This window comes from Trachemys scripta, chromosome 1 (assembly GCF_013100865.1).
Source record: "Trachemys scripta elegans isolate TJP31775 chromosome 1, CAS_Tse_1.0, whole genome shotgun sequence".
Classification (NCBI taxonomy): domain Eukaryota; kingdom Metazoa; phylum Chordata; order Testudines; family Emydidae; genus Trachemys; species Trachemys scripta.
Window position 1 is genome coordinate 153,385,615 of NC_048298.1, and position 25,338 is coordinate 153,410,952.

The 25,338-nt window shown below is 46.5% G+C and overlaps 1 protein-coding gene across 5 annotated transcripts; it reads left to right on the forward strand.

Moving 5' to 3' along the window:
- On the forward strand, nucleotides 1-25,338 carry NXPE3 (neurexophilin and PC-esterase domain family member 3). Of its 5 annotated transcripts, none has more exons than XM_034790370.1 (6): nucleotides 271-409; nucleotides 2,393-2,612; nucleotides 15,864-16,624; nucleotides 17,759-17,832; nucleotides 22,009-22,215; nucleotides 23,979-25,338. In XM_034790370.1, exons 2-6 carry the CDS (start codon nucleotides 2,520-2,522, stop codon nucleotides 24,527-24,529), a joined length of 1,686 nt encoding a protein of 561 aa, XP_034646261.1. In that variant the 5' UTR covers nucleotides 271-409; nucleotides 2,393-2,519; the 3' UTR covers nucleotides 24,530-25,338. The 5 variants fall into 5 exon arrangements, with proteins under 5 accessions (XP_034646247.1, XP_034646261.1, XP_034646238.1 ...); XM_034790362.1 differs by lacking the exon at nucleotides 271-409 and adding an exon at nucleotides 496-657; XM_034790379.1 differs by lacking the exon at nucleotides 271-409 and adding an exon at nucleotides 893-1,580.

Genomic DNA, 25,338 nt, shown 5'->3' on the forward strand with positions numbered 1-25,338 from the left:
CAGCACAGAAACATATGGGAAAGAAATACATGAAGCAGCCCTGCAGGGTTCAGAAATGGGCTTGTTTTTATTCCTGGTTGAGATTTAAAGAAATCCTAAAGGGCTGCACGTAGCTGCAGATGACAGTGATCTCTGGTCCAGCCTACGCTCTTGTGACAGAAACAGCTTTCCAGGGCCCCTGAAAAACGCATTTCGTTGGCTGTTGGAGCTACTTTCTGTAGCGGAAAGAGGATGCCCGGTGCAGAACGCAGGCGGATGGGGACAGATGCACGACGCGGCGAGGAGAAGATGCAGCGGCGGCGCGCGGATGCAAGTGGAAAACAACTCTAGGCAGGCCGGCCCGTGCAACGCGCAGGAGCTGTCGGCGCGGGGGGCGGAGGCGGAGCGATGCGCGAGGGAGCGCGCTACGGTGGGCCCGGGGGCTGCACAGGGTGCAGGGGGGCTGTGTGGCGCAGGGGGGAGGGGGAGAGGTGGGTTCAGGGGATGCTGACGCGCTTTCCGCAACTGCCTCCTTCCCTGGGTCAATCCCGCCCACTTCCCTCCTCCGGCCGCCCCCAAGCAATGGTTTTTCCGCCGCCCAAGGGCCGGGCACGGGCAGTGGAGCGCGGGGGTGCGGGCAGCGGAAGGCGCTGGCTGGGACCCCGGGACTTGGGGCCGGTGAGTGAGCGGGGCAGGGGTCCAGCGCAGCCTCCCTTTGCGGCGGAGACTCTAGGAAGGGCCCCCTGTTACCACGCTGCGTGCTGGGAGCGGGGATGTAGAGGTCTTGGGGGGAGGCTGTTGGGTGGCTTCGGGGCTTCGGGGGACTGGGCTAGGGTTCGGGGGGCCTGGTGTTGGGATTAGCTGGGGAGACTAGAGCTGTGCTGGGAGTGCAGGATAGGAGAGGTGTGTGGGGGTGACAGTGGGGGTGCTGGTAGGGTGCATGATGAGGTCCCAGGAGAGTAGCAGCGTGCTGGAGTGAGTGGGGTTGGAGGTTGTGTGTTTAGGGTCCTTCTGGGTCTGTACCACTTCTGGAGCTCAGCTCTTGCTCAGCTCAGACTTGCCATTCATAAGCCTATGCGTTTTAGCAGGTGCACTTGAGTGCCTGTCAGTTTCATCCCAGTTTCCCTTGCAAGGTGCTTGCAGCCACTGCAGATGTTGAGTTTTACTTGCAGCGTCTTGCAGGGTTTTATTCTGTGTGCAAATGAGGAAACCTGCCAGCACACAAGATGTATGCAAATTTGTTTGTGTATCCTTATAGCAACGAATGTATATGCTTGCTCCGGGAATGATGAGTGGGATAGAACAGAAGATAAATCTTGAAGCCCTAATTAAATGGGTAGCAGCAGTGGCGTCTTCTTCCAATTCACACCCACTGCACATATGGACCTTGTCCTTATAAAATGGGATTAGACACTAGCTGAGTCATATTTGTGAAAGCTGTCATGCTTCCCTGAATAAAAGCTCAATGCAAGAGGCTGCAACCAAAACTTGGTCCCTTCAACGACTGGAAGTGGGTACTTTTTCATCCATCAGAATGTTGGAAATATCCTCTTTTCCGTGGTATAATAATGCATTTGTTTCTATCCCTCCGATGGCGAAAGGTATGGGACCTTATACATGTGTTTATGTATAGAAAAGCCATCATTGGCCCAGGGTTGAACATTAACTGTATTGGGCCTCAAACGGTGACAACTTTGAGGGGGACATTTCTCTCTTTTTTTTTTTTAAAGCAGTCCTTTGAAGTTTCTCAGGTGGTTGGGATGGAAGAATACACTCAAAGGTGCATGATAAATATGTAGAATCATAAATCTCTTATCAATTTATTGTATGACTATCATTTGTGTGTGCCTGCTATATATACCATTTCAATTATACATGTATGTGTATTATACCTTTGTATTTTTAAAAAAGATTTCAGGATCAAAGCAATCAAGTGTCTCTTTGTTTTGTTTAGAAAATATATAAAAAGCATCCTTCAGGAATGTTGCACAGTATTTACTTTTAAGCAAACTGTGGGATGTAGCTTGGAGCCTTATTTGCTCATGTCCATTTAAATTGCTTTCTGCTACTGCACTGAAAGCATGTCAGAGTACAGAGAGCAGGTGATGTAATTTGACTTAAAGTTACAGGCAAGAGATCATGCAATTCTCTTCCCTGGGTAATGCTATTAAGAATAGGTGGCCAAATTTGATTTTATGGCAAGGTGGTGAGTCTAAACACTGAAGGGAGTAATGTAGTGACATAACTGTGAGTACTGTCTAGGTAAAATAATAGTGCCATAAAAAGTATATTATCTAGTCTATTTTTCCCTTTCTCCTTGGCTCAACGTTTAGGCATTCCTAATTCAATGTTAAACCCAACTCTCTCGAATACATCTAGGGACTTATTAAAATCCTTGTAAATGCATTCACAGGAAGAGACTAATGAAGCAGAAGTCAACTGAATCTCTTGTATAATACTGAAACACGATGACATTGGTGCCTGTGGGATATGGAAATCATGACAGTATCTAACATGATTGAGAAAGACATGAGTGGACAATGTGGCCCAGTTTCTGTAGACTACAGGTTTTCTGCATGATCCTGGCAGTGTTGGCTATTCTGGTGTTGGTCTACAACTTCCGTCAGTTAGAGGTGAGTCAAGCAGTTTTCTTTAACAGTGGAAGAGGTTGAGTAACAGTCTTCATGTTTAGCTTATGCTACTCATGGGAATTCTGCAGGAAAACGCCCCTTCTCCTGCTTCCTGTGCTTCCCTGCAGAAAACAGCAGGGAAGCAAAGGGAAACTGTGTGGGGGATGGGACACGACCATATGTGCAGTTTTTTTGGGGGGATTGCCCCCCTGAAATAGAGGCGAGCCACATCTCTGCTCTACTGGCTTTGCAGCTGAACGCCGCCTCCTGGGTCCTAGTGCCAGTCATGATGCCCTTTTGTGTGCTGGGAGCCTTCCTGTTTTCTGTGCAACAGTGACTGCTGGCTGTGGGGCTGGGTAAGGGGTTGGGGAGAATGAAGGAAGAGGCAGTGGGGAAGGTAGGGGGAGGAGAATGGGGGAAGAGAATGTGGAAGTGAAGGGAGGGGCATGGGGAAGTGGGGGAGGGGGATGAAATGGGGAAGAAAAGGGGATAGGGGAATCGTGGGGGGAAGCAGGAGCCTGGCATGTGGTGTCCCCTCGGCAGCAGCTGCGGTTTCCCCATTAAGCAGGCCCATCAAACCCTCATCCTGACAAGCCCTATCCTCCTACATCTGGACCCACCTGATCAGTCTCCTCACACCCAGACCCCCACCCCACTAAGCCCCAACCAGCTGCACCTGGACCCCCACCCCATCAAGCCCACTCACCCAGCACCCAGACCTCCCCCATTGAGTCCCCAGCACCCCCCCCCCGCTGAACCCCATCTCTGCACACCCAGACACCCCACCTCAGCTGAACCCCAGCCACCTTCACCTGGATCCCCCACAGAGTCCCATTGCCCCGGCACCCAAAACCCCCCCAACGAGGCCCTGTACATCCAGATCTCCCACTGAGTCGCCCGCACCCAGATTGTCCCACACAGAAACCTCTCCCCCCACATTAAGCCTCTTTTTTTGTGTGTGACTGATGTCCAAAAAGGTCCTTGTGTAGCTCATACTAAAATCATATTACAAGTGAAAGTTTGTGTTTTGCGTTGTTCTTGTTTAAGGTGTAGCTCTTAGAGGTCAATGGAAAGACCAATGGGACAGTGGTTACCATGTAAACAGAAGAGTAGACCAATCTCCTTTTCATCCAGAATTGCTTCATAGTAATGTTTATCAGTTATCTCCAGCAAGTTCAGTCCATCTCATCACCTCTTTCTCCCATCCTCCATTGTTCCATACACAGCTATCCAGATACATTAATTTCACTGAGTAGAACTTCTACAACAAAGGGGTTTGTGTGTGTGTGTGTGTGTGTGTGTGTGTGCGCGCGTTAGGGATAGAAAGTATTAATCATCCAGCAAATTGAAATTTAGGCTTCTGGCGCTGAAGAAAAATGAAATTTTTATATTAAATAACTGTTAGTCGGGTATAATTGGAAATGCTAATTCAACTTTTATTCATATCTGCTGAATATGTAGTACTCTTCTAAGGAAACATAAACTGAACAGTGTCTTGCAATAAATGTTTGCTATATTTCTGAAGTTATATGTTCATTTTGTTTTACATTAGAATTTTTGTGTTGCAAACATTTTGTTGCTTGCCGCTTGGTGGATGCTTTTGAGCATCAAATATTGGGAGACATTTTGTTACATATGGGGAATAAAAACAGCATCATAAAAAGTTTTTGAAGTATTCCAGCTTTGAAAGTCAGCACATATTAGAGCTCTCTTTGAGTAGACATGTTTAAAGTTTCTGGCTAGGGAGGCTGCACTGCCTTTTGTAATTAGATACGGTGCAGCCTAATCTTGACTCTGAACAAGGCAGATGTCTTCCTGTTTTCATAGATATTTCGATGATTGCATTTGGCAACTTCCCCCCAAATGGCTGCAAAAATAAAAAACGAGCCTTTCAGCTTGCATTCTGTGGATTCTGTAATGCTCTACTAAGCACTGCATATAGTGGGCAGTGACACACCTTTAAGAAGGGCTCTTAGAAATTAACACTGTTTCAGTTGATTGTGCTAAAGTCAAATCTTGTTGGAGAGAGATAAACATTTTATTAAGATGATGTTAAAAAACTAGTGAACAGAGTTTGAGCATAGAAGTTTCTAGTTATCAGGGAATAACATACAGATTATAGAGGGTGCAAAGTTTGGTTTAAGATAAGGTGGCATGAGGAATACATAATCTGCAATATCCCTGATTGGGGGTAAAAGGTTGATTGGTCAAAATACAGACATTGAGATATGAGGATATGAAGTTCATAAAGTGGCTATGTTCGGGTGTGGATTATGATGGGTGGATATGATGATGAGGATGGGTTGGCCCTCATTTGGTGAGATTTAATGTTTAGGGAGTTTATGGTTCCAGCTGTTTCTAAATGCTGAATACATCTGTGACGGGTTGGATCCCAGAAACCCCCTTGGGAACTGCCAACTGATGTGCCAAGACTACTTCTGCCCAGTGGTGAACTGGAGCCAGTTCCCACCGGTTTGCGGGAACCTGTTGTTAAATTTAGAAGCCCTTTTAGAACGGGTTGTCCCGGTTCTAAAAGGGCTTTTACATTTAACAAAATCTCTGGCAGCTCCCTGCCCTGCCCCCGGCCCCAGCTCACCTAGCTCCGCCTCCTCCCCTGACGCTTCCCCCGGCTTCTCCTCCCCCTCCCCTGCTTCGCTGGGGTGGGAGGCAGGGTGCGAGGAGGGCTCCAGGTCCGGCGCTGCCCTGCCCCGACTCCGGCTGTGTGGCGCTGCCCGGCTCCGGCCCGATCCCAGGCCCTGGCCCCGACTCCAGCCGCGCGGCCTGGGCCCCTGCCCGGACTCCGGCCGAGCGGCGCTGCCCAACCCCAGGCTCCGGCCGCGCAGCACCGGGCCAGGCCCCGACCCCGGGCCCCAGCCACGTGGCGCAGCTCCGGGCCGGGGCCCGGGCCCGGGCCGCGCGGCCGGAGTCGGGGCCAGGGCCTGGGGTCAGGCCGGAGCCGGGCAGTGCTGCACAGCTGGAGTCGGGGTTGGGGCGGTTTCTGAGGGGAGGCAGTCGGGGGCAGGACATGGGTGGGGGGTCCTAAGATTTTTGGCAGCTCATCACTGCTTCTGCCTCTGCTTTCCCTGCCAGCTTGGGACTCCAGCACCCAGTCTTGTTGAACCAGACATGCCAGTCTACTCCAACACAGACCCAGGGTCTGTACCATGTGCCCCAAAGCTGCAGACTTAACTGAAAGGCACGTAAGTCGTGTTCCTGTCTTTAACACTCAGATGCCCAACTCCCAAGGGGGTCCAAACCCCAACAAATCTATTTTACCCTGTATAAAGCTTATACAGGGTAAACTCATAAATTCTTTGCCCTCTATAGCACTGATAGAGAGAGATGCACAGCTGTTTGCTCCCCCCAGGTATTAATACATACTCTGGGTAAATTAATAAGTAAAAAGTGATTTTATTAAATACAGGAAGTAGGATTTAAGAGGTTCCAAGTAGTAACAGACAGAACAAAGTGAATTACCAAGTAAAATCAAATTAAACATGCAAATCTAAGCCTAATACAGTAATAAAACTGAATTACAGATAAAATCTCACTCCCAGAGATGCTTTCACAGACTGAACGCCTTCCTAGTCTGGGCACAGTCCTTTCCCCTGGTACAGCCCTTGTTCCAGCTCAGGTGGTAGCTAGGGGATTTCTCATGATGTCTGTCCCTTTGTTCTGTTCCACACACTTGTATATTTTTTGCATAATGCGGGAATCCTTTGTCCCTCTGGGTTCCCATCCCTCCTTCTCAATGGAAAAGCACCAGGTTAAAGATGGATTCCAGGTCAGGTGACACACACATATACAGGAAGACTTACAAGTAAAACAGAGCCATTTACAGTCAATTGTCCTGGTTGATGGGAGCCATCAAGATTCCAAACCACCATTAATGGTCCACACCTTGCATAATTACAATAGGCCCTCAAAGTTATATTTCATATTTCTAGTTTCAGATACAAGAGTGATACATTTATAGAAATAGGATGACCACACTCAGTAGATTATAAACTTTGTAATGATACAAGAGATCTTTTTTCATTAAGCATGTTTTAGTTACATTATGTTCACACTCATCAGCATACTTTCATAAAATCATATAGAGTGCAACGTCACAACATCTAATTCAAGTATTATCTTTAACTGGACACTTAGTACTCAATGTCAGATTGAGTAGGACACCATAGATTTCCTTTGTTGTTCTTCACAACTAGTTCTGTTACCTACCAAATACGAATTTGACATCACCACTGATTTTTACAACATAGTGGGTTAGGCAGACTGTCTTGGGAGCATAAAGTACCTTTCCTATGGCATTTGCTCTTAGTGAAAAGTGGTGATCCTTCTGTGTTTCTTCTTTTTGTTTCCTGTTGCTATCTCTTACCGTTTTTTCATTTACAGTAGGATATTGGGGTGTTCTTGTCTCTGGCAACACATTTAATTTTTCATTACTTGTCCTAGAAATATATGCTCTGACTCTTATTTTAGGGAGTCAAATTCACAAATATATTTTTTGGGGGGAGGTATGTTCTCATATATAAATCACACTGTATAAATCCCACATTCCCCAACCAAGTTATATATTGCTATTAAATTACTGCAATATCACATACATTCAAACGGTTCTGATTCTTTTATTGTCCTTGACTTCTCTAAATGCATGTGCTGCTGCATTGTTTCTTTTTTGGGGGCATAGTTTCCCAGTCAGTTTAGTACAGGTTTATATGTTCTTCAAATAACTAATGCTCTTAGAAATGATCTGGTTTGAGGGATCTTTTTGAGAATCAGATGTAGTTCAAATGCAGTTTATTCTGGAAGTCTCCTTTCCCACTGATTACTGTTTAAAATGTGGATGCAGATGCAAGCCACTTACTGTTTAATAGTCTCGTGCTAAGAAACATCACTTCTCTTTGAACTCTTTCAGGTAGCTTTTTAGCTTCAGTTAAGTCTTCGAGCTGCCCATCAGGTGTTTGACAGACTATTTGTTTCTTAAGGCTGAGCTGCTCTCATATTGAGGTCCATGGTTGAGTGCTGCATTATAGTAACAAAAATCGATGCGGTTCTTGAAGATATAACAGAATAACAGAATATTCTTAACGGTCTTCTGCGGAGCATTAGGCTGTTGCATCAACGAGGTGACTTGTTTATAGCAGGCAAACAAATATTTACATAACAAATTGTACTTGGACCAACAGTGCCACTTCAGGATTGGCTAGGCATGTCCTTGGGATCCACACATAGTGGGGCACCTATCTCCCAATTTCCTGTGTATCTATGAGAACACTTTTTGTAATGTCTTCCTGTTATATATTGCTTTCCTCAATGACCATCTGTGCTTCTCCGTCACTTGATCTGTTGGACCAAGTATTGTATCTGTATGAATTAGATCGTGAAAGTTTTGATGCAGGGATTCTGCAATACGTTCTCTATTAAATCAAGTCCGCCTGGGCACTATATATAAATTAATAACAAACCTTCCTACGCTTGTTGAAAAAGATTTTGTGGAGAATGGAGTGTCGGGGGGGCAGAACTCTTCCGCATGGACAAGAGATAACTGATTCCTTCTGGTAAACCTGATTCATTGGTATGTGGAGTGAGACAGAGCTGAAAACATAAGATAACTACATTAACATTCCTTTTTCATAGCTGGTGCAAATGCCAGGGAAGGATAATGGCTATCCCCACTCAGATAATTGGTGTTTTAGGGACATCTAATGCTGCTACTTTGTGGTGTGGTGAGCAGAGAAAAATATAAGCATTTGAGTCATCACTGTGGTCAGTTCAGGTTACCTGCCTTTGAAGAGCTCTTGCAGCAGGGGAGGAAAATTTTCTCTGGGATACTGATCTACTCTTGAGTCAGACTGGAGTTTCTCTGAAAGAAGTGTCTAACAAACCCGAAGTCTAAAAGTGGTGACTTAAAACCTGTGAGGTAAGGCATCCAGGACACTGCATACTAGAGGCTTATGGTGGTACTTGGTGAACAAGGACAACATGCCTTTCTTCTGTGTGCAGTATTCTCAGCTTTAATGCATAGTGCACTGATTGTTACCACAGGCTGACTAATGCCAGTATGTATCTGCAAAACTTAACAAATACCTTATTTAGTATTGTTGGCATACAGGAGGCTCAATTGGCTGTACAGATGGTGCTTGTGTGCTGCAGCTCTTCTTTGTTACAATAGAAATGCCACCTGAGTAGACACAGACACCTTGACAGGTAAGCAAGAGTGTAGGCACTGATGAAAGCCCCATGTGTAGATCAGGTCACAGTGTTTCTGGTCAGGATTTCTTTCCAGGGATGCTAAAATGACACTGTGCAATGTGGTCATGCCTAAGCTTAAGGAGTTCTGCTGTCATTCCATTGATTCAGAGCTGAAATCCCTTTGAAAAATCCAAAATAGCTTCCTTAGCCCTATAAGTGGAATGTTTAGTGTGGAATCAGGTTTTCTATTTCATGGAGAGAGATATTAAAACAGAATTTCGTCTTGCCCATTTGGAGATAAATGTGTACTGAGCCTAATTACTTCCAGTGATCTGGAGAATCAAAGCCAGAATCTTTACCATACTGTTGGGGCCATTGTACCATTTGGGTTAAATATCGTGCCAAGATATTAATATGATTCTGTCCAAAAGTGTTTTACTTTTCAAGAATAAGTGCATATCTCCTTTGGCATCCGTTTCTTTTGCAGACTTTTTGGTTTTGTTTGTGTGTGGGGAAATAATAATCCAATAGGACTAATGTAGTGAAACAGGTATTTCTTTATATAACATTTAATAATGTGCTAGCTGTTTTAGATATGTGCAAATCCCTGCCCTGGATGTGCAAAGTGAAACTTAAAGCATAATTAAACATAACAATTCTTGAAAGGATGAGAATAAATTACAAAAGTTTCTGTTGTCTGAGTCCATTATATTGCAGTGCAGAGTCTTAAACAGTGCTGCTACTTATTTTCCTGCTCCTCGTTTTTAACATCTATCATAGTTCAGGGCAACTGCACCCATATTCCCCCTTTCTGCTCCAGCAAAGGCACCCACTCCCAGGCTTCCAGCATCCCCAGCCATCACCTCTCTCCCCCTCCTGACCAGGATTTTTCCAGGCTACACTGTTCCCTGCCTACACTGTGAATTCCCCAGCAAGTCAGACTGCCTCAGGAGGCCTGCTTTGCCTTCTTCTCAGAGACAGTAATTGCTCACAGTTATGTTACCACACAGCTCTTTCCAAGCAAGCAAATTTATTCTTAAGGTAAAAGCACTACAGAGAAAACATATTAAAACAATGAAAGAACCTACATTCATGCTAATTAGCTTACCAGAGATCACTCCCAACTTCAACAAGAGTTGTAGCAGGTGATCAGTCCTTCAAACAATGAACTCCTAAGATACTTAAACGTAATTCAGTAAGGTTAGTCCAGGAAGTTGCCTTATCTGTCATCACAAATTAGGCAAGTCTTTATGTGATGTTGTGATGGTCAACAGTATAACTGGGTTAGGAAAAAAATTTGATACGTTCATGGAGGCTAGGTGAAGGACATAAATCCACACCATGTAGAGATGAAGCATAGGAGTTTATTACACACAGCGCTGGCGGAGTGTCACCTTGCTTATTAGGCTCAGAGACACTGTCATCAATTGATTACAATAGAATATATAGATTTTCCATGGGCAGTGGAAAGTGATGGGGTAGGCAGTTCCACACCACGGGATAGGCAGCAAGACAAGATAGCACATTAGCCAATGGTTAACAGGTTACATAATGTCTCCGCCCATGGTCTCAAGTTAGCAAGTTAACATTTAATTAATACTTTGATAAAATAAATATATATGTTGAATTCTGATTTGGGGTCCATAGGAATGGAGCAACTCCTTTGATTGTCCAACAGATACATTCCTAGGAGTTAAAACAAAAAAACACTGAAAGTATATGACAATAAAGATTGTCTTCTGTGTGTCTTAAGGCAAGGCATTGGTCTCTGGGAAGGGGAGGTGGAAGGATGCCATATCTTATACTGACATGTTTTTATAAACTCAAGGTTGGATCTGTGAGAAGAATGTTTCCCTACGGGAGAAACAAACACAATAGGAACAGGGATCCTTTGTTCAATTTGAAACATTGGATGAAACATAATTATTCAGTTATTGCTTCAACATCTGGCATTTCTACTGACCAAGCATATCTTAGCAAAGGCAATGTTATCTTGTTTATTCTGCTTTCTCTTAGCTAATTACTGTTTGCTAGGCCTCTGGTCTCTTGACCATACTCTGGATTTTGGGTCTGGAAAAGAGCTGGCACAATCCATATATCAGGTTGTTATATAAAATGCACATGGATTTTAACCCTTCACTAGGTCTATGATTAGCTGTTAGCTCAGATAGTCAGGGATGCAACCCCCATGCTCCAAGTGTCCCTAAACCTCTGACTTCCAGAAGCTGGGACTGGACAACAGGGGATGGATAACTCAATATTGCTGTGTTCTGAAGCATCTGGCATTGGCCACTGTCAGAAACCAGGATATTGGGCTAAATAGACCATTGGTTTGACCCAGTATGGCAATTATGTTCTTTACATCAAGCCGTCAGTTGCCAAACATCCAAGACAGCCAACCAGCTCTAGAATGTTTGTTTTTTCTATCGGGTGTTAGTTTTTTAGCATTGTCTTCAACACTTAGAAAAACTTATTTACATAGCATCAACCATGTGCTGGATTGTCAGAAATGACCTGTTCCCTGTCTAAGCAAGCAGTGAGTAGGCACAAAGGATATGATACTATAAATATGATACTATAAAAATAAGAAGACTGAGCTATAGGGTGGGATGTTCTTAGTTTCATATAGTGTCATCTATATTTTCATGGGGATAAAATCTCTTGAAGGGAGGAGTAGAGTGTTTACTCTTCTCCACTGTTCTTCAGAATTGGTCTCTTCCATTTGGACCCTTTTTTTTCCCCATTGCAATTTGTTGCTTTTAATGTTATAGTGATGAATGCTGGTTTGCAACAATGAAGCATCCAGATGCAGGGGCTGCAGGTTTGTAGAAATTTTGGTGGTGCCCAGAACCTGCCTCCTCAAACTCCGCCACCCACCTGCCTAAGGCTCTGGGAGAGTTTTTGGGTGGGGGAGGAGGTCTGGGGTTTAGGCTCTGGGATGGAGTTTGGGTGCTGGGTGCAGGCTCTGAGCTGCAGCAGGGGGTGGGGGTTCAGGAAGGGGTGAGTGGTGTAGGCTCTGGGAAGGAGTTTGGGTGTAGGCTCTGGGAGGGAGCCCAGAGGGCTGGGGTGCAGGCTCTGGAAGGGAGTTGGGGCAGGAGAGGGTGTGTGGGAAGGGGGTGGGGGTGCGGGCTCTGGGATGGAGTTTAGGTGCTGGATGCAGGCTCCGGGCTAGGGCAGGGGGTGGGTGTGTAGGAGGGGCTAAGGGGTGCAGGCTCTGGGAGGGAATTCGGGGATTGGAGGGGGTGCGGAGGGAAGGGGTGCAGGCTCTGGAATGGAGTTTGGGTTCTGTCTGTGTGCAGGCTCCAGGCTGGGGCAGGGGCTGGGGGTACAGGAGGGGATGAGGGGTGCAGGCTCTGGGCTGGGGGTGGCGGTGCAGGCTCTGGGAGGGAGTTTGGGGGTGTGGAGGGAGGGGGTGCAGGCTCTGGGAGGGAGTTTGGGTGCCGGAAGGGGGGTATGGGAAAGGTGTGGGGATGCAGGCTGTGGGAGGGAGTTTGGGGAAGGAGGGGGTGCAAAGAGAGGGGGTGCAGGCTCTGGGAGGGGGGCTGGGGGAGTGCGGCACTTACCTGGGGCTCCTAGGCAGGGTGGGTTGGGGGTTTCCATGTGCTGCTACCCCCAGGCACTGCCCCCGCAGCTTCCCACTGTCCACAGGGGCGCTTGGGGTGGGACACAGACCAGGGAGGGGCTGGCAGCCACGTGAAGTGAGCAGTCAGGAAGCTGCTCAGTTCCGCTGTGCTGCCAGTGGTGAGTGTGGGCCCTGGGCGGTTTTAAATGACCCAGGGGATGCGCGGCGGGGAGAGAGGCGCTCGGGGGCGGAAGGCAGGGCCGAGAGAGAGACCTGGCATCAGACAGTGCTGGAGCCGGGCCCATGGTGCCTGGGCACCAGGAATTATAGCTGAATTATAGCTGAAACAGGGTTATGAGCTTTAGAACAGAGCTGAAGTTTCATCTGCTTGGGAGCATACTGAAATTTTAAAGGATCTTTTTCAAACTTTTCTGTTCATCAGCCCTGCATTGGGTGTTTACCTGAGTAGTCAACTACAGATTTTCATTTGTACATGAGGGGATTTCTCCCACACTGTAATTCCTCCCCAACCCTTCCTTAAAGGCTCCACAGAAGGTCAACTAATCTTCCCTTCAAGTGGCGTATGTTTCAGGGCCTTTAGATACAGCTTTGGGACATTTATTCATGGAAACGGCAAAGCAACTCGCTGTCTTCACAGTGCTGTCATTATTGGCCAGTTTTTGGAGAGTTTAGCACCTAAAATTAACCATGAGGGTAATCCAGAAAGTCACTAACTTTTTAAAACTGTCTTCCAGACCACTGATAATAGGACATAGAACATTTCACCAGGGCCAGTTTAACTTTTTGTGGGCTCGGCGCCAAACATATTTGTGGGCTCCCCTGGGGAATAATTGTAAAAGGGGCCGGGGTTAAAAGCACAGTGGGGCAGGAGCTAGGGTTGGTCTCTGGAGCAAGGGAGAGGTCAGGGATAAACTGTAAGCGCAGCAGGGCTGGGGAGGGGGTAAACAGGATCCCCCCCGCCCCTGCCCACACAGAGCAGGTATCTACCTGGTTCTAGCCCATTCTCTTTGTCTCTCTCTGCACTGAGCTGCCCCTCCTCCCACAGCAGCAGGACAGGTTCTCTTTCAGCCCTCTGGGGTCGGTGTTGGGAGTGGGAGGAGCAGAGGCTGATGTGGTTATTGCCAGTGGTAAGCTGGAGCCAGTTCGCACTGGTTCGCAGGAACCGGTTGTTAAATTTAGAAGCCCTTTTAGAACCGGTTGTTCCGGGACAACCGGTTCTAAAAGGGCTTTATTTAACAAAAGCTCCAGCAGCTGTCCACCCCGCCCCAGCTCACTTCCCCCTCCTCCCCTGAATGCTCCGCCCCCCTTTTCCTCCCCCTCCCCTGTTTCCCGCGAATCAGATGTTCGCGGGAAGCCTGAAACAAGCAGCAGGCACACAGGTAAGCTAGAGCGCTGGGGGAGGAGAGGTGCGGCTCCCTCCGGCCCGGCTCCTGGTCTCGGCTGAGCGGCTCCCTCCGGCCTGGAACCCCCGGCCGAGCGCCCCCAGCCCGGTCCCAGCCGAGCGCTCCCGGTTCCGGCCCCGCGGCTCCCTCCGGCCCGGCTCCTGGTCCTGGCCGAGTGCCCCCAGCCCCAGCCCCGGCCGAGCGCCTCCAGCTCCGGCCTGTCCTGGCTCCAGCCGAGCGCCCCCGGCTCAGCCCCACGGCTCCCTCCGGCCCGGCTCCTGGTCCTGGCCGAGCGCTCCTGGCCCCGGCTGAGCATCCCCAGCCCCGGGCCCGGCCCGGCCCCGGCTGAGCGCCCCCAGCCCCGTCCCGTCCCCAGTGACTGTCCAATTTGGCCAATGTACATGCAGAGGGGCATTGCTGGCACATGATAGCATATATAACATTGGTGGACGTGCAGGTGAATGAACCGGTGATGTTGTAGCCTATCTGGTTAGATGCTGTGATGGTGTTGCTGGTGTAGATATGTGGGCAGAGTTGACATCGAGGTTTGTTGCATGGATTGGTTCCTGAGTTAGAGTTGTTATGGTGTGGTGTGCGGTTGCTGGTGAGAATATGCTTAAGGTTGGCGGGTTGTCTGTGGGCACATGCCGTCATGTGCCAGCAATGCCCCTCTGCTATGTACATTGGCCAAATTGGACAGTCACTATGTAAAAGGATAAATGGACACAAGTCAGATACCAGGAATGGCAATATACAAAAGCCTGTAGGAGAACACTCCCTGGCCACACAATAGCAGATGTAAAGGTAGCCATCTTACAGCAAAAAAACTTCTGGACCAGACTCCAAAGAGAAACTGCTGAGCTCCAGTTCATTTGCAAATTTGACACCATCAGATCAGGATTAAACAAAGACTGTGAATGGCTATCCAAATACAGAAGCAGTTTCTCCTCCCTTGGTGTTCACACCTCAACTGCTAGCAGAGCACCTCACCCTCCCTGATTGAACTAACCTCGTTATCTCCATACTGATTCTTGCCTGCATATTTATACCTGCCTCTGAAAATTTCCATTACATGCGTCTGTCGAAGTGGGTATTCACCCATGAAAGCTTATGCTCCAATACTTCTGTTAGTCTTAAAGGTGCCACAGGACTCTCTGTTGCTTATTATATACCTGGGGTTTGGCAAATGCCTGTTAAATGGCTTCATTACCCCTTGAATGGCTCTTTAACAATTTCAGTGTTGTGCTAATATGTCTGGCAGGTTGGAGACTTTTTCACTTTTAACTACTAGATCCCCTCCCGAGGAAGACTCACCAGGCTGCAGCAGCCAGCAGTGGGAGCCTGCAGGAAGGGTCAGAACAGGGATAGGAAAGATGGGAGGGTGAACACTAAGACCCAGTGGTGCCCCAAATGTTCAGGTGCCCTACACAGCTGCCTGTGTTGCCTATGCCTAAGGACAGCCTTGGTTGGGATGCACAGGGGTGCAGGGTGCAGCAGGGAGCTCAGGGCAGGGGGTTAGGGTGCAGGAGGGGTGCGAGGTGCAGGCAGGGGGCTTGGGGCAGGGTGCAGGAGGGGTTCGAGCTCCGGCCTGGCACCACTCTCCTAAAGCAGCTCTGGGGTGGCAGTGGCACGCACCGGGGCCAAGGCAGGCTCCCTGCATGCATGCCCTGGCCCCGGCCCTGCGCCGCTTCAGGAAGTGCGGCCCCTGGGGGAGGGCGGACGGAGGGCTCTGCGTGCGCTGCCCTTGCCACGCCTCCAGTTACCTCCTCCAAAGCTCCCATTGGCCAGGGTTCCCCATTCCTGGCCAATGGGAGCTGCGGGGGGCGGTGCCTGGCGGCAAGGGCAACTCACGTGGAGCCTTCTGCCCGCCCACCCAGGGGCTGCTTCTGAGAGCGGTGCTGGGCCCGCGGCGCCACGGGGGGCAATCCCGCGGGCCGGATTTAAAACCCTAGGGGCCGGATCCAGCCCGCGGGCCATAGTTTGCCCACCCCGACCTACACTATCCAACAACAAAGCACAGTTTTTATGGTTTTATATCTGACAAGACATTGGTCACTTGTAATGTTAATAGTCCATCTTCTTCCTTTGCAGCACTTGGATCACAACACTGTCTCGGCGTTAAATTGGATAAAAGAGACCGGTGACCAACAGTCGTCGTCGCCAACAACTAAAACTACCCAAAAGCACTACTGTGATTATGAACATCAAACTTTGTCCAAAAGAGAACAAGCTGAAGAGGAATCCTTATTTGCTGCTATACAGTGGCCAAATCCCCCTGTAGGCAAAATCCCATTTATAAGAAGCACTGATCCTGCCCACAGCAACTTTGTGATTGTGAATTCCCATGTGCGCTTCAAGGTGGGAGATCAGTTAGAGGTGTCTGTCCACATGAAGGATTTTCAAGGCAAACCAAAACAGTATGGTGGAGACTACATACAGGCGAGAATTCACTCTCCTCTACTGAAAGCTGGAGCAACGGGAAGGGTTGTAGATGATCAGAACGGGTTTTACAAAGTCTTTTTCACTCTACTTTGGCCAGGGGAGGTCAAAGTATCTGTGTCTCTGGTCCACCCTAGTGAAGGGATACAAGTCCTGCAGCGCTTACGGGAAGAAAGGCCAGACAGAGTCTACTTTAAAAGCTTATTCAGGTCTGGTAGTACTTCAGAAACCACTGTTTGCAATGTGTGTTTGCCTGGAGATCTTCCTGTCTGTAACTTTACAGACCTCTACACTGGTGAGCCATGGTTCTGCTACAAGCCGAGAAAACTGTCCTGTGCCAGCAGAATCAACCATGCCAAGGGAGGATATCAAAAGGGCCTTCTGACACCTTCTGAGAGTCTCTTTTTCCAAACGTATGTATGTTCGTAAATATATGCATAAGCGCGCACACTATTTTTTTTAATGGTCCTTACTTAAGTTATATCTGTGTCTTTATGTTGACAAGAGATCAAGCAACAAGTTAGTTGTAATGTTGATGAAAGGTGCTGGATTGACGTTCCTGGAGATCGAAATCTTCTCTTTATTTGCAGAAACACATACCGCTTAAGCAGTAGCAGCAAAAGTTTTCCCCACGCTGCCCAGCCCACATGCTTCAGTCTTAAACTAAAGAAACTAGGAGAGAGGTAGTTGAGTCTCTGTGCCCTGAAATCAGTACTAGGCTTGTCTGCTGACACTGGAGTGTTACTGCCACCTGTGGTGGTGGTTGGTTTTATTTTTTGTGTGTGTGTGTGATTGCGCCATTTATTTCAGTTTGTTCATAACTCTAAATATGCATTTGGTACATACCTTACACAAGAATATTGATGATCAGTGTTATTAGTTTTCATATGATACCTCACAAAGCATATTTTGTACAAAAATTATTACAGTAGAGGGTGACTACAAGGGTGGTTTCAGTCACAGTAATTTTTCCTTAGAAAATCAGCATGTTATTGCTAAATTGATTGCCTGTTGTGCTCTTCACTCCTTCTCAATCACCATGGTCTGAAATGACAGAAAATGGGTGCATGACAGCCTTCAATTATGGATTATTCCTGTAGTAGAACTGGAGGTCACTGTGTAGCATCTATGGCTCTGTCTTCCCAATACAAGAATGTGTGGGTCTCAGCCAGGAAAAGCCCATCATGGCTTAAGGACTCCATGGAATCTATGCGGTAGCTCCCCTAGTGTCTTGTACAGACATCTGATTGCTACAAGTGATGTACCCTGCTGGCTTTGTGCAAGTAAAAATAGGGTTATAAAGTAAAATCTAATATCCTAGGACTACCAAAATGTTAAATCTTTGGCTAAGTGGGATTAAGAGAGTTGTCTCAAGAAGATTAATACTTATTGATTGGAGCGCTAGAAAGTAGAGTGCGCCTTAAAAATAAAAAATGTATCACATATGCAGTGTGTGCACATGAGTTAGGAGAAACTGATGCTAAAAATGAACTTGAAATATCCAGCATTGCTTTATTACATTTATATTTTTCTTATTATTCTTCAAGTGATGTGAATATCAAAGTGCCAATACTTCCCAGTGGCCCCGATTCAGTGACTGTAGAACCCTTAGGATTTACAGGTAAAGTGGTTTTTTGTTTGTTTGTTTGTTTGTTTTTAATATTATTGTTTTGTAAATCATAGTGAAAACAATAGAAAGGGAAACAGGCATGATTAAATAATACTGGAGACTGTTTTCCCAGCTATTTGGCAAAAATATTTTTTTAAATTTATTCATTGAATACAATTAGATGGTAAAGCTCTTTTTTAAAAAACTATTTATTTAGGAAGTATTAACAGGTTTACAAATCCTTGCCATATAAATGTAGAAACTAAACAACCATTACAACAGTGAGCTTTTGTTTAAAGAGGCGTTGTCTAGGAACAGTCATCAGTTGATCGTACACTCTTCTCTCACAAACTGTCTCTTACTAGGGTTTGTTCCTTCTGGGGGAATTCTGCACCACTGTGCATGTGCATATTTAATGTGCCGTGCATATTTTCATTTCCCCCCGCCCCCGAAAATAGTTTCTGCCAGTAAGTTGTTGCCGTTCTGCCTTTTGCCCACCAGAGGGCGCTGTAGTGCTAGAACAGAGCAGCCACTCTCTGGCCAGCTAGGGAAAAGAGAGAGCCTGCAGTGCCTTCTTCACAGCACCTGTTGGGCCAGATCTGGAGATGGGGGATATGGAGACAGACAGCGTGGAGCTGCTGGGGGTCACAGACAGGGGCTCATAAGGTCTAATGGGGGAGGACAGACTGGGGCACCTCCTGTGGGGCTGAAGCCCCAAGACCTCCCTTCCTGCGGGCAGAAGCTCCCCCAAACAGGCTGGTAGGCAGAGAATGGGGAAGTTGGGGGGACGGAGGGCTCTGCGAGCTGCACTATAATTGTAAAAGAGCTGCATGCGGCTCATGAGCCACAGTTTGGCCACCCCTGAAATACGTTCCCTGCACAGCTCCCATTGACTTCAGTTGCAAATACCCAGACCCAGGATCTCAAGCTGGGCACTAGAAAATGAGGAACACACAGTTAGTGACCATCTGTGAAAAATTTGGTTTAGGTGATATGATGAGCATCAAATTGGACCTCTGTGGCAAAGGCAGGGTTAGAAGCCTCCAGGGCATGGATAAAACTGACTCAATCATGAGACCATCCTTCTCTTCCTGCAATTCCTTGCTTCATTCGCTGTGCATCTTCCAACTTCTGCAATGAATGAAGGAAATGTCACGCTGTCTGGAGTGGCTCACGACTGTGAGTGCCAACCTCAGGGCAGACTGTCAAGAGGCAGGGCAAAACCCCCAGTCTGGTTGTATGTTCTATAATTAGATTTTGCCAACCCATTAACAAGTATGAACTCCTAAAGCAGTATAACAGTCTTACCATGGTGTCACAGACAGTCCCCTGGGGCATTCCAGTCTATCTTGGCACCCAGGCAAGCTGGAATTTTGTGATAGATGGTCGCTTACACTAAAAATCAAATCAGTAATCTGATTACTCCTAGTCCCAAAGAACCAGTCGTTTACCCCAGCTCAGCTGTATTTAGATTGCAAACCAAGGACAGCACTTGTAGCCACCCCTGTAATAAACTCACTAAAGGCTTATTAGTAGGGAAAATCATATGAGAGTTATTTACAAGATTCAAGTAGATTAACTCATTTGTCTGTGTGTAAGTTTATCTTAGATTTCAAAAGATAATAGAAACTTCTCTAATAAGTAACTCTGTGTCCTTTTGGGCTAACCCAAGCTAAACAGTTGGGGACTCCTTGCTTATGCTTAGAAATCCTCACCCTCAGAGTTCAAGCAGCATAGGAATAACAATTTCTCCTTAACAGGCATTTTTATTTCCTTCCTCCAGCATTCAAACTGTGATGGGATGTGGGCTTGTGCATGTACCCTCTTCAGGGGTGTGGGGAAGCAATCTACAAAGTCTTTTGTCCACAATGGTTTGTCTGATGTCTGTAGACCATCTTTTGTCAGGGAGAAGATAACATCTCTTGTGGTGAACTAGCATTTCAAACTTGGTAATGCTTCTCCTTGGACTAATTTTCCAATCTAAGGCTATGTCTACACTATGCAGCTTTTAGTGACATGGCTGTGCTGCTACAGCCGTGCCGCTAAAAGGTGCGCAGTATAGCTGCTGTTTGTTGGCAGGAGAGAGCTCTCCTGACAACAAAAAAAATTCCACCCCCAATGAGCAGCAGCAGCTTTGATGGCAGGAGAGCGCTCTTGCTGACAAAGCGCTCTTCACACCAGCGCTGTTTGTGAGTAACACTTTTGTTGTTTGGGGGTGTGTTTAACACCCCGAACAACAAAAGTTTTACCGACGAAGTTCCGGTGTAGACAAGCCTTAGCAAACATTTTGATGGTTATAGAGCCAACATTTAAATGTTACTTTATAAAGTGCAGATATTGCAATTAATTGTAATACATGCAGCATCCTACAAGGATTCCAAGAAGTCTAAACACATTCTTATAACTCTATCTATTTTAATAACACTCACACACAGGTAAGCCAGATTGGTTTCCAGCTATATGTTTGTCAGTATTCAATGAGGCCTAGGGGCCTAGATATGAGCTGGCACCTGGTCTGCCAGCATCATACAGGGATCCTACAGACAACATCTTCATTCACTACACAACCTTTATTCATCTGGAAGTATAGTTCATCTTGTGTGCTGACGGAGGCAGGGGTTCTGTGGAAAGAATACTATGTGATCACGTAATTAAAGACTGCAACGTAATATATACGCACATGAGGGCTGAATTAAGGTTGCCCTTGCAACTTTAATGTTAGTATTTCCTAACTTTTGAGTGCTTGACTTCACAACTTTAATGTTGTTTTAACAGTTTTTATATGTAACTTCCTAGTTTTTTGGAAAAAGCAAACTGAAAAAACAGTACTATCATGTGGCATAATATTGACACCCTCTTGGGTCTTCAGGTTTGGAACCTTATGTCCACTTCACAAGTGACCTCTGCCACTTAAACTAATGGAGTAACTGACAGCAATATTAGGTTGTCATCCTTTATATGGGCCAGCCACAAAGGTGCTTTGGGGCGAAAGGCAATTGGAATGAATTTGTGATCCAATCTGAGACCTCATGTGCCAGGTTGCAGCACCTCTCAAATTTGGTGCGGGTGGGACAGTAATCTGGGCCCCCTCCTTAGCTGTGACCCTGCCAGCCAGTAATGGGGGATGAGAGAGAATTTGCCCAGTGGGTTTCACAGGTGTTTGCTGACAGCGGAGAAATGGTGAGACGGGGAATCTTCTGTTCCATTCCACTCTCGAGGGGAGTGTGCTGTAGTGGGCCCAGACCTTTCTGCCCTTGTTCCCCCCTCCAACCTTGACCCTGTTTGCTCCTGTTCCCTTCAGTCTCTCCTTCCCCATCCCAGCAGCTCCTTGTCCCAGTCTCCCCATCCATTTTGTATTTGAGTTAGGCTGCTTCCTTCTCTGTGCTAACTGGGAGCCAGCAGGGGGACCTCTGAGAACACAGGAGAGACAGGTTCTCTGCCCTCGGTTCTGATGCTTGGTACCACAGCAACACACGACAGCTGGGAGGAGCAATTGCAGCTCCATCCCTGCAGCGCCAGGATGGGGCTTGCTCAGCGAGGAATGGTATCTTGTTTGAAATTGGCAGCTACATTCTCCCAAGTCTCTACTGCACATGTGCAAATTTGAGATTTTTCAAAGGCTTATAACTTGGCCAGTTTTGGCCTGATAATTTTTAATGGCACATCTCTGACAAAGGTAACCCCCCTCATCCAGATTTCAGTTCCTTTCTCTAAAGCATGGAGATTCTAGAGCCTATCAACTAAATGGTTGTAAGATTTTTTTTCTTTTTTTAAACATGGGGGAAACTATGTATTCTTCCCTAATCTTGGTCTCAGAAACAGCTGACCCATTTTTGCTGAAGCATTAAAAAAAAAAAAAAATCCAGCCTCAGGCAGACAGCTTACATGGGACATTTCATCCTGAACCGTTAAAGGATGGCAAAGTTACAAGCAACTTACAATGGGGTCTTATAATGTGAAGTATGCTTAAGTAACCTTAACTGTAGTTGAAGCTGGTAGAGATGCCTATATCTGTCTTTTGTTGCAGAAGGAGGTAAAAAAAAGTGTTAGATTGGGGTGTTTGCTTTGTCATGCTACTTGCATTAGGATAAGTGTTGATGCTTTTGCTCGGTTGGATATACTTCCATGAAAATTACAGAGATTATTTTTGTAATTGTGTATTAATCTGGAATAATTTTCCTCTTCCAGAATCAGCCAATCTGGACAGATCTCAGGGCCCAGCTGTTTTCCCTTTGGGTTACTATTACCAAGACAAGTGGAGGCCAAGAACAAGTTGGATCCGACATTTTAACAAGACAGCTGATATTAGTGAATGCTTACAAGGAAAAGTAGTCCACTTCTTTGGTGATTCTACAATAAGACAGTGGTTTGAATATCTGACCACGTTTGTTCCAGGTAATTTATTTTTTTGCTTTGTGCAGGTTGCTTTCAAAAGGTCTTTACGTCTCTCACTCCATAGTGATTTTATATCCTAATATCAAAATAATGAAAGAAATAAAGAAGGATGGATGGCAAATGGATTTTCAATAAATAGCCATTGACAGGAAGAGTCACCCAAATTCCTTAGTAAAGATTGGAAATATATGGGGCCAAATCCCAGTGAACAAATATATATGCAATACACCCTCAAAACTGGCACCGTGGAGTGTGTTCTGCTTACGTCAATCAAGACCTTTCTATTATTTTGAGATAAGTGAGCATGTTAATATACAACCGCCAGGGGGCATGATGTAGTTTATATAAGACATGTTTCAGAGTAGCAGCCGTGTTAGTCTGTATCCGCAAAAAGAACAGGAGTACTTGTGGCACCTTAGAGACTAACAAATTTATTTGAGTATAAGCTTTTGTGGGCTACAGCCCACTTCATCAGATGCATAGAATGGAACATCTAGTAAGAAATATATATATATGTATACATGGTAGCAATTGCAATGTCCCAGTAATACAGAGATGGGCAAACTACAGCCTGTGGACCAGATCCTGCCTGGTCCCTGAGCTCCTGGCCAGAGAGGCTAGCTCCCGGCTCCTCCCCCGCTGCCTCCCCTCTCCTCCGCAGAGCTACACCCCCCCACGGGCAGCGCTCTGGGCGCGGCAGCCAGACATGTTGCTCTGCATGCTCTGCTCGGCATGGTAAGTGGGCTGGAGCCAGGGGGTTGTATAAGGGGCAGGGGACCCGGGGGGGGGGAGCAGTCAGGGAGCAGGGGGCAGTTGAATGGGGAGGAGGTTCTGGGGCGGGGGGCAGTCAGGGGATGGGGAACGGGGAGGTTGGATAGGCGGAGGGTTCCAGGGGGCCTGTCAGGGGGCGGGGCGGTGGTGTGGATGGGGTTGGGGCAGTCAGGGGAAAGGGTTGGATAGGGGGTGGGGCCCCAGGGGGCAGTTAGGGACAGGGGGTCCCAGGAAGGGGTAGTTAGGAGACAAGGGTTGGATGGGTCGGGGATTCTGAGGGGGGCAGTCAGGGGGTGGGAAGTAGGACGGGGCGGATAGGAGGCGGGGGCCAGGCTGTTTGGGGAGGCACAACCTTCCTTACCCGGCCCTCCATCCAGTTTTGCAACCCCAGTGTGGCCCTCAGGCCAAAAAGTTTGCCCATCCCTGCAGTAATGTAACTTTTTCGATTATTGTTGGTCAGTGTTGGACTCTTTCTTTTTTCATTTCACTCAGAATTTTGACCGTCCTTATTAGATGGCATAATTTAGTAGCCAGTAATTGAATTAACCATCATAACTGCATAAAGGAATCAATTTTATTTAGATAAAGGGTGAAAATCATTTTAATACGGTTGACTTAGCTTCTGAAGTGCTAATTAAATTAAATGGAGGTTAAAAGGTGTCAGAGAAGGCTTTCTGCTGGCACTTTATGCGGTGGGGTATTTATGATGGAAAAAATCTGCTCAGAAAATCCCTTTATTTATAAGGTGGTGGGGGGGAAAGAATTTATCTGAAGTTAATCAAAGATTTTGCTTTTTGCATTTCAGCTTTAGAGAGATGCCAATCTTAGTGGATATATGTTTCAGTGCTCAGGTAGCAAACATTGGAGTTTTTTAACGGCATTTAGTATTCTATTCAAACACTCTTTTCTAGAAGAACTTTCATACTGTCCAAATGATTTATGGATAGTAAAAGATGGCAGGAGAGGAAATCTTTATACTTCTTGTGTTTCAGATCTAGTGGAATTTAACCTTGGAAGTCCTAAAAACGTAGGTCCTTTTATGTCCGTGGACCTGAAGCACAATGTCCTGCTGAAGTTCCGCTGTCATGGGCCACCCATTCGCTTTACCACTGTCTTCAGTAGCGAGCTACGCTACATTGCCAATGAGCTAAATGGCATTGTAGGCGGAAGAAACACTGTGATAGCCATAACCATATGGTCCCACTTCAGCACCTTCCCTGTGGAGGTGTACATCCGAAGACTGAGGAACATTCGCAGGTCCATCGTTCTACTGCTGGATCGCAGCCCCAAAACTCTGGTGGTCATCAGAACAGCCAATGTTCAGGAGCTTGGGCCAGAAGTGAGTCTCTTCAACAGTGACTGGTATTCCTTTCAGCTTGACACAATCATGAGGAAGATGTTCTCAGGAATTGCTGTGTTCTTTGTGGATGCCTGGGAGATGTCTCTGGCCCATTACTTGCCACACAACTTGCATCCACAGGACGTCATTATTAAGAATCAGATAGATGCATTCCTGTCTTTTGTTTGTCCTTTAGAAACTTAGCACAATCAGTGGAGAGGAGCCCCATGACATATATATCGTGTTTTGCTGTAGCATAACCAAATCATTCTCTGTCAGAGCTATAAAATGAAGCTACAGGCAAACTGTATGGTTACTGTTCCCACATGTGATCTCAGTTGCTTGGCCATGGAGACAGATGACTGTGAGTGGCAGTAAATTGGAATGGCCTAATTCTGACCACTTTTATATCTTCCTGTAGGGATGGTTCCTCTTGACCTTGTAATTTGTCTCAGATTACTAGGGTGCTCCTTAAATCAAAACTACAAGACTCACTACAGAAGTACTTAAATAATTAGCTTTATTAATTGTCTGCACTGCATGAATATTCATACAGCACTGATTCAGTTCCCAAAGTCCTTTCTCACCATCCAGAGTACTGTGTGAAACCTGGGAAGGATTGTTTGGGAACAGCCTTTCTTTGGTTGTTCCAAAGTGGTTTTGGGTATCTAGAACAACCAAATATGTTTCATATTGTGCTTCTTTGATTGAAGTAATCTGGGGATACCTTTTCCAAAGTCCTAATCAGGAATCTAAAGGGGATGTCCTAAAGCCACTGGATCAGTCCAGGAAGCACAACCTAAAAAGCTTGCAGAATTATCAGAATATCTATTGGACGTGTCGGCATTGATACAGCATATTAATCAACCATCCACAATGTTTACAGAATGGCTTCTAAATAATACAAATAGCCAGCACCAGTAGTAGGTAGTTTCTTCAGCAGCAGCAGCAACATTGCAATAACTCATTGGAAGTTTGATATTAAAATGTTTGTTTTCCCCTCTTGTCATGTG

Bases quoted from the DNA above. Each gene is read 5' to 3' on its own strand.
- NXPE3 (XM_034790356.1), top strand. From the start codon at position 266: ATGCACGACGCGGCGAGGAGAAGATGCAGCGGCGGCGCGCGGATGCAA. The intron at 410-15,863 runs GTGGGCCCGGGG...CTTCCTTTGCAG, and splicing joins GCGCGAGGGAGCGCGCTACG to CACTTGGATCACAACACTGT. The intron at 17,833-22,008 runs GTAAAGTGGTTT...TTCCTCTTCCAG, and splicing joins AGAACCCTTAGGATTTACAG to AATCAGCCAATCTGGACAGA.